Below are 11,633 nucleotides of genomic sequence, written 5' to 3'. Positions count from 1 at the left end.
CCCTCTGCCTCTGTCTCTCGCTCTGTCTCTCATGAATTAAAAAAAAAGAAATCTTAAAAAAAAAGAAGAAGAAGAAAGAGCGCGGGCGAAAGTGAAGGGACTTGGGCCAGACCGGGGTATCCGGGACCCGCAGGCCGTTCAGAGGGCCCTTCTGGAGCAAAATCAGGAAGAACTAGGAAGCGGAGGGGAAGAAGCCTTGGAGCAGGGGACACAAGGGACAGCTCACACTTAGCCCCAAACACGAAGAGCAGGAGAAGCAAGGCGCCAAGGGCAGCAGGATCCGGCCGAGGCCGAGGTCCGGCTTGGGCAGACGTCTCATGCTTCAGCGTCAGGCGGGGCTCCCTCGGCAGCAGGTGCGGAGTGTTTTGAGGAACCAGGTGGAGGTTTTCCCAGGCCCGGAGGTCTACGCTAAAATTTATCATTAATTTGCAAACAAGAGCACCATTTGGGTTTTCTTCCAAGTGTTGGGATACCACAGAGAGGAAACCCCGGTTCCTAAAGGTCTGCGGTTTTTTTTTTCTTTTTTTAAATCAAGAATCATAGTAGGCAATGAACTGCTTTGATTTACAGGTGGATAGAGTGTCTTTGCTCTTTCTGGGCTAATATGAGCGTTTGGGAGCCGTTTGGTGGCTGTGGTCACGAAGCGCTATGTTTGTGTCTTTTCTGCAGGCAAAACCACTGTGACCCGGTCAGTTTCGGACTCACTCAAGGCTGTGCTCTTAAGGTCGCCCCCCGCTTGCATCAGCCAGTGGAGGAAAATCTTTGATGATGAACCAACTATCATTAGAAGAGCTTTTTACTCTTTGGGCAATTATATTGTGGCTTCTGAAATAGCTAAAGCATCTACCAAATCTCCTGTGATTGTAGACAGGTAGGTGTAAAGATGCTGTGAATTTGGCATTTTCTCCCTAAGTGTCTGCACGTACCTATATATTGCAAGTATACACCTGTGTTTATTAAGTCAAACTGAATTATGATAATAATAGGAATGATGTCTATGATTTGTTAACTACCCACACCACAGGCTGGCATTTTGCTAAGAGCATACATACATTTTACTGTATCTGAACAATTACATGGTAGGTGGATACTAAATGTTATCCCCAATTTACTGATGAGAAGCCTAGGTCTTACAAGGGTTAAGTAACTTGCCACTGACTAAGCTAGAAATAGCATATTGGGGATATTGACAAAGCCTCTGCTTTAGAAACCGATGCTTTCAGTAGTTCATTTGTTCGTCAGCTTATTTATAAAACATTTATTGGGCATCTACTGTGTGCCAAAGACTGTTCTCAATTTAGGGGATTCAACGGTAAATGAGCTAGACGATGATGCTCTGCTTTCATGGAGCAAACATACTGTTGCAGGAGAACAGTCAAGTGCATGAAGACATATGGTAATATCAGAGAATGATAAATACTCTGAAGAGGGTAAATCAAGGTGGATATGGCTGAGGATGGCCTCTCTAAGGAGGTAACGTTGATCTGAGTTCTGAATGCCCCAAAAGAGATGGGAATGAAAACTATGGAGTAGCAGCATTATGGAGAGAGGAGTCCGCAAAGCCTACAGACAGAAAGAAGGTAGCATATTCAAGGACTAGAAACAGGCCAGTGTGATGAGCACATAGTGGACGAGGGGCTGCTTTCTGGATGAATGGACAGAGAGAGGCGGGGGATAGAACAGCAGGGCCCGTGGGCCAAGATAGTGCGGATTTTATTCTGAGTGCAGAGGGGAGCCATTGGAAGGTTTCAGATAATGGAGTGACATAAACTGCTTTAGATTTTTAAAATTCCGTACCTAAGAAGTAGCTTAAAATACCACAAGAATGATTGAAGTGTATGGCAAGCAAGTCATCCTCGGCTTAAAATCACCCAACTCGGTGATACGGAAATTACAATCACGGTGAAATCCCATTTTGCTCTCATCAGGTAGGTGAGATCCAATGAAAATGTGCTGAGACTCAGAGCTGGAGATCACGGGGGTGGCTAGAAGCCCTACAAGGCACTGGTGGGGGTGGACACGGGGCTCAGAGAGCGATCTGAAAGGGACAGCAAAGTGAACACTGCTTTCACCTCCTGAAGAAATGCAAAAGTTTCTTTTTTAAAATTTATTTCTTTTTTAAAAATTTATTTTTATTTTTTACTTAAATTCTGTTAATTAGCACATAGTGTATTATTAGTTTCCAAAGTAGGGTTCGGTGATTCATCAGTCTTTTTTTTGAAGATTTTATTTATTTATTTGAGAGAGAGAGTGAGAGAGAGCACAGCACGAGCCAGGTGAGGAGAGAGAGAGAAGCAGACTCCCCACTGAGCAGGGAGCCCAATGTGGGGCTCGATCCTGGGACTCCTGGATCATGACCTGAGCTGAAGCCAGACGCTCAACCAACTGAGCCACCCAGGCGCCCCTCATCAGTCTTATATAATACCCAGTGCTCATCATATCACATACCATCCCCAGTGTCCATCACCCAGCCACCCCATCCCTCCACCCCCTCCTTCAGCTGTGTTCATAATATTGAACAATTTGAAAAACTGAAAGCCCATCAGTAGAAGAAAGGGCACATAAATACTAGCATATTTGTGAAATGGAGCACCATTCAGCAATATAAATCAGTACACTGCATCAGTGTGCATAAAATGCAAAACCCTCATTTTGACTGAGAACATCACGTTTCAGATAGGTGTTCAGTAGAATACAAGCCAAATAATAACAAACTGTAGAGTACGGAGGGGAGAAAGGATATTGAACAAATTTAACAGTGCTAAGGAGAGAGAAATGCAGTTGATACAGAGTACAAAAGATTGAAAACCCCAGTTGAATTATTGCTTAATGTTCAGTGAATGGGTCTTGCTCTCTGCAATTTTACTTATTTTTGGAAAGATAAGCAGTTGTATTGAAGTACGACAAGTATGCAGGAAAAAGCACTAATCATAAATGTAAATCTCAAGGAATTTCAAGTAGTGAACACACCCAAGTCTGGATGCCTGCACCCACATCCAGACTTAGAACGTTACCACACCCCGTAAAGCCAGGTCATTCTCCTTCCCAGTCCCTGCCCACTCTCCCCCCCCCCCTCCCCGTAGTGAACACTGCCCGATCTCCATCACCGTGGAATTGTCTGATCTGTTCATGACGCCCTGTACATGCAGCTGTGCCTTAGGACTACCAGCATCTGACTTCCTTCTTGCCACATAGGAGACTCGCCTAGCTGCTATGAACGTACATCTTTTTTTTTTAATAGAGAGAGAGTGCGGGGTGGGGCGGGGAGGGGTGGGGTGGGGAGGGGAAGAGGGGGAGGGAGAGAATCTTAAGCAGACTCCGTGCTGAGCTCAGAACCCGACTCCAGGCTTGATCTCATGACCCTGAGATCATGACCTGAGCGGAAGTCAAGAATTGGATGCTCCACTGACCGAGCCAGCCAGGCGCCCCTATGAATATTTTGTACATAACTTGGGTGCGGGTCCATATGCAGTTTTGGTGCATAGATTCCCAGGAGTGGAACCGTAGGGATGTGGGGTTCACATGTGTTCAGCTTTAGCAGGTATTGCAAAAAGTGTTCTGAAGTGGTTGGAACCACTCACTGTGACCACCCCGCCCCACAGCGGTGTTTGAGAATTTCCTGTGGCTGGTGTCCTTGTCAACATCTAGCATTGCCTGCCTTTTTTTGAGGGTCTCCACTGGTTCCTGGTGGCCAAGCTGATAGTTACAAGCTAGTTTGCCATATCTGGAAATTTCTACCCCTTTCTTGAAATATCTTTCTCTGTACAATTTTCTGTATCTCTGAAACATTCCATGAAAAGGCAGTTCAGAGCGTGTGTAGGGAATAAAGTGGGAGGTGGTGGGTTGCCAGGCAAGATGAACACAGTAAAAATAAGTTAGAAGGCCAGGGCCGTCCTCTAAGCTATGACACCAGCAGGCAGTTTTAACGCTGGGGATGGCAAGATCGTTATTTCAGGGTTGCAAGTTATAGGGGATCCTGGAGAAGGGTAAGAAATTGCATTCCTTTTTTGGGACTTCTTCACCTGTGGGATGTTTTTACCCTATTATTAATGTGTCTGAATCTACCTACCGTATCTGAGATCTTTGTTTTCATACAGTGTCCTTTTTCAAGGAGACAGACTAAACTTCTCCTAATATGGGGTGACTCCCTGGGGCACATGATTTCTTCAGATGTCCCTGGAGTTGCACTGGTTTCTGCGTGTAGACAAATACCTATCCTCTCTGCTCCCAGTTTCCTAATGTGTTTAATGGAGATACTCCATATCCCTTCCCTGCCTACCACTAAAACCTGTGGTGAATATCCAACGGGTTGATACACGGGGAAGTGCTTTGCAATAGCAAATTGCTATTAAGATATAAAGCATTATTATATAAGCTACGTACAATGTGTCGGCAAATTGCATTTGATTTGAACTGATGTGGCTTGCCTGATGGCAGGAATGGAAAATTCTAAATGGTGGAGAGTCTGAAATTGATGGCCAGCGGGTATGATTATTTAAAATGAGTGGCAGCGTTGTTAGTGAGAGAGCCCCAGCTATAGAAAGCAGGGCTCTCATTCTTCCCTTGCTTTTTCTTCTTTGTGTCTGTGAATTGTCAGCAATTTCGTTCTTTAGAGAGATACTGTATCACCTTGTCAAATGAGAAGAAAAGAGCGGTTATTTGTTGTCTGGGTGGGTTTTGTTCATGTGTAAAGATTTTAATGAAATCCATTTTAGACTACACCATCATCTAGCTGAACAAATGAGGGCGACAGAGTCATTTTTGATGGTGACTGTGGTTAAGGTTGGCAACTTAATCACCCTCATTACCTTTAAAAATCTATTCTTGCTGATGGTTTCTCCACAAAAAGAAGGCTTTTAAAATGAAGATGATATCAGCCTCTGTATTCATAGCTGAGTATTTAATTCACTGAACATGGGACATGTGCAAAATGCAGAGCAAATTGTAGTTTGGCTGCCAAGAGAAAGAACGCCTGGACCCTGCATGGATTTATTCAGCTTGGGAGACTAGACTCATCTCACAGGGAAGGGGAAGTGCACGTTTGTAGGTGGTGAATCAGGGACGTGATCGGGAGGAGGCTCCTGGGTGGGACTCCAGGAACTAGCTGCTGTGGAGGCTGGGGGTTTGCAGCACCCCTCTGGAGGTGGACAGGGCTTGGAAGGGTGGATGGTATTGGAATTGACCACCTCCCAAATTAATTTTTTTGGTCCTTTTCAGTATTGTCTGTATTACCATCATTTGCAAATGCAGCTTTAGTTACAACCGGTGTCCAGTAAGAATAGTATTGTCTTATAATGACAGGGTGATACAGTTTTTAAAGGACTTGTCTCTTTTTATTTATTTTTTTGAAAACATTATTTATTTATTTGACAGAGAGCTAGTAAGAGCAGGAACACAAGCAGGGGGAGTGGGAGAGGGAGAAGCAGGCTTCCCGCCGAGCAGGGAGCCCGATGCGGGGTTCGATCCCAGGAACCCGGGATCATGACCTGAGCCGAAAGCAGACGCTTAGCGACTGAGCCACCCAGGCGCCCCAGGACTTGTCTCTTTTTACAGCAACTGTGGAAGGAAACAAAAGTTGCGTGCTTTTCATCTTCCAGATGGGGAAGGTGAGGCTATATTGGCTTAAATGAGTTACCTGTGTCCACAGAACCAGTAGCAGGCAGAGGAAATATCAATACGCAGCTCAGAAAACACTGTGAATTTATTTTGTAGATCCCAGTACATCCTTTTCACTGTGAAAAGAAGTTCAAATATAAAATGGTCAAGAATTTAGGATTTTATTTATTATTTCTTTTAAAAGATTTAGTTATTTTAGAGAGAGAGAAAGTGTGTGTGCATGAAAGCGGGGGGAAGGGTCAGAGAGAGAGGGAGAGAATCCCAAGCAGACTCCACGCTGAGTGCAGAGCCCCATGTGGGGCTCGATCTCACAACCTCGAGATCATGACCTGAGCCGAAACCAAGAGTTGGATGCTTAACCAACTGTGCCACCCAGGCACCCCCAGAATTTAGGATTTTAAAACACTGAAGGCAGTAAATTGAAATACAGACCAGGGTGGGGCTATAGGTACTTCTCTACATTGGGATGTTTATAATAATTTTCATAAATATCTGTTGTACGTGATAGTCCTTTGATACTGTATTTGAAGTTTTGCATTTAGTCGCTTAAGATTGGAATATGACATGAACAGGGCAAGATTATAATAAGGTATGCCAATCAATAAACTGATTCCAATTCATTCATTTGCACACCCAAAGAACATTTACCACATACTGACTGTGAGCCAGACACTGGTTTCAGGTTTGGGAATGCAGAGGTGACTAAAAAAAGAATTTTCTAAGGGAGGAGTGGAAAGAGGTCATACTTATAGACAAATTGCTTTTCTTTACCATGAGAAGCTCTTCAGTAGAGTCGACCGTGAAAGACATTGAGGGCCCAGAGGAGGGAACCATGAGCTCTGCTTGGGGTCTCATCTGAGCAGGGTTCTGCAGGTAGAGTAGGAGTTTTGCTCGCTGAGAAGCTCACTCCAGGTGGAGGAAAGAGCATGAAGACAGGCTCCTGTGATTCAGCGTGCCGGGGCGCACACCCTGAATGCTGTTCTGTGTCTTCGCTAGGCTGGACGTTTCCGGCAGGCCGTGGAAAGCCATGGGGCGTTTTGAAATAGGTTGTCTTTTATTGTTGTGATTTTCTCTTCCTCCCCTGCCAACATTTAAAATGAACCAGTCAATAGGGCCCTGCTTCACTCAGGGAGGACTTCACAGGGTAGTGGAGGTCGTATTTGTGTTCATTTCCCTCCCTGACAGGTGTTGACACACAGTGAGAGGCTGGGCGCTGGGCGGGACAAAGGCCGCCTCGCCAGGGTCCCCAGAACATGGATTTCATCCGCAGATTTTTATGTGGCCGAGACACAGGATCAGATGCCAGGGGACTACCAAGCACGTCTCTCCTCCTGGTCGCCCTCCCTTTCACGGAAGGCAATGTGGGCCAGGCCAGAGAGACGCAACAGTGTCACCTCGTGACAGTATGGTGTCAGCCGAGTCCGTGTCGCTCTCTGACGAGCCCACTGCATTCTCATTGTGGTTGCTGACTTCGGTTTATTTTTTACATTTTATAAGTACTTTAAAAGCAAGATTTAGGGGCGCCTGGGTGGCTCAGTCGGTGAAGCTTTGACCTTCGGCTCGGGTCATGATCCCAGGGTCCTGAGATCGAGTCCTGCATCGGGCTCCCTGATCGGTGCAGAGCCTGCTTCTCCTTCTCCCTCTGCCCCTCCCCCCCAACTGGTGTTTTCTCTCGCTCACTCTGCTCTCTCTCAAATAAAAAAAATCTTAAAAAAATAAGATTTAGTTTTGTTTATTTGATAGATGCAATGCTAAGGAAACTTGAGCGGGGCCATCCCTGGTTTCAGCTTTCTCCCCCAGCTGATTTTCAGGTGCACCCTGACCTTGGCCTCTGTGGATGCAGAACTCACTCCTGGTCCCCTTCTCAGGTACTGGCACAGCACGGCCACCTACGCCATAGCCACCGAGGTGACCGGGGGGCTCCAGCACCTGCCCCCGGCCCATCATCCTATATACCAGTGGCCTAGGGACCTGCTCAAGCCCGACCTGGTCCTGCTGCTCACAGTGAGTCCCGAGGAGCGGATGCGTCGGATTGAGCGCCGGGGCATGGAGAGGACCAGGGAGGAAGCTGAACTGGAGGCCAACAGCATATTCCGTCAAAAGTAGGTGTCCTGGTGTGCATGGCAGGGGTTCCTGGCATGGTGGTGAGCTGGGATCAGCTCTGACTTTACGAACGTGGAGAAAAGGACATCATTCCCATCTTTCAGACCCACGATACAATATCCTCCAAGGGGGTTCAGCTCCTTCTGACGGTATTGCCCAGGCCGCCTCGCCAGGGTCCCCAGAACATGGATTTCATCCGCAGATTTTTATGTGGCCGAGACACAGGATCAGATGCCAGGGGACTACCCCCCAGGGCTTTGGCATTGTGACGGTAAAGCCCCAGGCTATCTGACGGGGCCTCAAACCTCCCTTCTAGTCCTGGCTGTGCCGGGAACAGTGTGAACCTGGCTAAGACCATGCACGTTCCTGGGTCTTGGCTCCCCAGTCATAATCTAATGGGCACCGAGTGCTGATGAGCTCGCAGTGACTTTTCCTTAGTAGGCGCTTCCCGTGTGTCAGGCGTTTGGGTTCTGATGCTCTCTGATCCTGGCAAGTGAACATGAGCCATACTTTACAGTTTACAAAACTGGGGCTCAAAGGACTAAGTGATTTGTCTAGGTTGGCCCGGGTGCTCTTTAGTAAAACTGGGATTAAAATCACAGTCTTTCTGATTTTAAAGGCAGTGCTTTCGTTTTCATTAGAAATCTACGAAACACTAGCGGGAGAGTCTGGGCTGTCTTCTTGCTTGATGGCTGAGCATGAGTCAGCTCTGTAGGACAGGTTCGAAAAGCCAAAGCAGGGTAGTTTAGATAAATAAACAACGAAAGCAGCGCTATCATAACACAATCCTGTTACAAATAATTGAATAACAACTCTGCTGTGCTCAGAGAAACCACGTCAGACCATTTATGTGCACTAATTCAATTAGACCTCGTGACAAACTCACCAGGAAGACATGATGTCAGTCCTCATTTTACAGATGAGAAGACGGGGGCAGAGAGGAAAGAAATTTGTTAGCTTCACTCAGCTAGGAAGTGGTAAACAGCATGTGTTGTAACCACCTGCCATCATACTTCCGTCGGGCCGTCCGCACACTCATTCAGAGGTATCAAGGCTAGGTCACCCCAAAGGGAGATGTGGAAACCCAGTGCAATTTTAGAAGACTCAGCCATGAAAACAGTGCGTATGCTGAGGACCTCTGGCTTGTCTGAGATCCTTCAGGGCACAGACTGTGGAGACATTTCGCGGTTGTCCCATTAGTTAATCTCTTTGAGCCTCTGCTACTTTTTCTACAAAATGGGGATGACGTGGTTCCCTTCCTGAGGTCACCCTGAGTATGAAACCAGAAGAATCATGCAGAATGCTGATGCTTGGTAGGTAATAGGTATCAATAAAGGCTAGCTATTAAGCCTTATTATGAATTTATGATTTATTAAAAAAATGTATCAAATGTCTCCCATGGACAAAGCTAGTGGCTGAGGGGAACAGTGAGATAAGCCAGATGGGGCCCTTGCTGTAAGCTATGTCCATTATGGTAGGAAAATAGCATTTGCATGGAGAGCCGTGTTAAAAAATAAGCCAACTCTTTTCATTCTGTCTGTCCCCAGGGTAGAAGTGTCCTATCAGCGGATGGAGAACCCTTGTTGCCACGTAGTTGATGCCAGCCCCTCAAGAGAAGAAGTCCTCCAGATGGTCTTAAGCATAATCCAGAATAATTGTAATTAATTGTAATTACTGCAAAATGTAATTATACATTTTGCTAGATTTGATGTTGTTTGATGCATCTAGGCCCACGACTGGTTACCTGGTTTCCCCAGATTACTATTGCATAAACATAGTATGTCCTAGAAAACTGGAGACCAGACATTTCGATTTTACTTAAACCATTGTCCTCCCTTTTGACCAATGGACCCATCCGGGTTGAGACTGTCATGTTCCAGCCAGAGATCAGTGGTTGCTTTCTTCAAGTATAACAAATGTTTTCTTGGTATGTATTTTTAACTACGTCCTTACCAAATCCCTCCAAGTTTTTCTCATCCAGAAAGCATGAGGTATACAGAAGTAACCAGGAAGATCTCCCAAATCAATGGAAGCTCCTCAGCCTCTCCCATGCCTACACCTGGGCCACTGATGAGATCTCCATGTGGTAGACTTGCCTTCTTCCCAAAATGGCTGCACTTCGCTGGGGACTTGGCCCTGATCCTAGGGCCAAGTACTCTTGAAGAAAGGGTCCACGTGTCCTGGCTGTCTGAGGACACTCCCACAGAGCCATCTTTGGGTAGAGGACACTTACCCAGAAGACCTAGACTGTGCCCTACCACCTCTGAGATGGTCCTCGTGGTTAGCACTTCAGAGTCAAATACAGAGACTGCCAACCCCAGGTGCTCGAAATACAAGTACACCAACCTTCTTTGAATTATGTTCTGCTTATTTATATTTCTTTCTTTTCCCCTGACAACACGGTTTTGGATATAATGAGTGTTTTGGACTGAGCTAGATGCATTAAACTTAGCCAATCGAGCAATATATTTATATTGATATTTACATCATGTTTCTCCTCAGTGTGGGGCTCTGCTTTACTAATTAAAATTGGAGCCAAGAAGCTAAATGCAGTGCTTGTTGTGTATTTTCATTACACAGATTTAATTTATCTTACTAAATAAGCACAGTGGATCCTGGAATGGGATTTCTTAGGAAATTATCTTGCACTTAAATGTCTTATGCTTACACATGAAATCAGCTTTGAGATCTGTTTGCCTAGGGGGAAAAAAAAAGCTGAGGAAAGAGGAAATCTAATAACTATGTGGCCTTGGGTGAGTCACTAAACATCAATAGTTCATGTAACTTGATCTAAAAAGTGATAATAATTCTTTATTTGTCCTAAGGAGTTTGCTGAACCAGGTGATTACCTAAAATTCCTTCCAGTTCTAAGCTGGGTGAAGTTTGTAAATTAGACATCCCCCCCAAATAATTACATATAAGGCCTTATCAGGTTTATCATATAGAATCTTAAATTATAATAAAGTTTAGTATTAATAATTGCATCATACTGTTTTTCAAAGGAATTATAGGTAATTTTTACATAATGTATTTACATGTATAAATATGTACTTGGTTTCAGTTGAAAATATTTTTAAAGCCAATAAATAGCATTAGGTTTCTGAAAGATGTGATATCTAATCATGTTATTGGTGTTATTTAAACAGTTTGAAAAGCTTATGTCGGCAGTCTAGAAAAGCAAACATTTTATGCTTTCTCTCTGTACCTTGCAAATGAATAAAGTTGCTGTGATTTTCTAATTTATGATGTTGTCACAGCGTATGTTGGTTGTTCAGAGGTGCTGGTCCAGCGGGGCTTTTGTATTGATGGGGGTTTTTGGTCAAGGAAGTGGGAAGGTGTGAGCTCGCCGGCCAAGGGGAATCTGTGGTCAAAGTGCTTTCAGAGGAAGGGAGGGCATTTTTGTTTTGTTTTAGAAAAATGGTTTCAGGAAAGTGGAATCCTTTCTTCATTGCAGATATTAAAAAAGAAGAAATAATTCTTTGTACTCTTGGGTCTTTTTTTATTCAATGATAGGTATATGATTTATAAGCATGAGATAAGACCGTGCCTCCTGCCCAGCAGCTGATGACAAGGAATCATTTGTTTGGCTCCGTTTCATGACAAGTTCATTCTCCTTTCTGTTCTTGTGACAGACCTTTCGTGGTCCCAAATATTTATGCTCCCTTTCTTCTACAGTAATAGACTGTTTGACATGGCACATGGCTGCCAAGAATCGTGAGTATATTTCTAGAGCTTCCTTCCAACTGGCCACTTAGAGGTTCTTCCAGGGGTCTGTGAGCAGAGGGGCTTATGGGATGTCCCTTCCCCTTTTAACCCTTCACACGGCCTGGTGTTCGGCTGTGATAGTGAGCCTTCTCAGGACCAAGAGAAGAGGGTGGTGCTCTCGAGATGGAGAAGCAATGGGATGAATGAAG

The 11,633-nt window shown here is 45.1% G+C and overlaps 1 protein-coding gene across 1 annotated transcript in view; it reads left to right on the top strand.

The window, feature by feature from the left end:
* The window catches only part of LOC118007347 (UMP-CMP kinase 2, mitochondrial-like), a 13,518-nt gene extending 2,556 nt beyond the window's left edge, over positions 1–10,962 (top strand). The window contains exons 3-5 of the mRNA XM_035000386.1: positions 670–871; positions 7,485–7,718; positions 9,267–10,962. Of these exons, the coding sequence (XP_034856277.1) occupies positions 670–871; positions 7,485–7,718; positions 9,267–9,384 (554 nt within the window). The 3' untranslated portion in view covers positions 9,385–10,962. The remainder of the gene's footprint in view (positions 1–669; positions 872–7,484; positions 7,719–9,266) is intronic.
* The last annotated feature ends 671 nt before the right edge of the window (positions 10,963–11,633 follow it).

Source organism: Mirounga leonina, unplaced genomic scaffold, assembly GCF_011800145.1.
Source record: "Mirounga leonina isolate KUSES-001 unplaced genomic scaffold, KU_Mleo_1.0 Mir_118, whole genome shotgun sequence".
Lineage (NCBI taxonomy): Eukaryota > Metazoa > Chordata > Mammalia > Carnivora > Phocidae > Mirounga > Mirounga leonina.
Note: the sequence above shows the minus strand (reverse complement) of the source record. Positions and strands in the feature narration are given on the sequence as shown.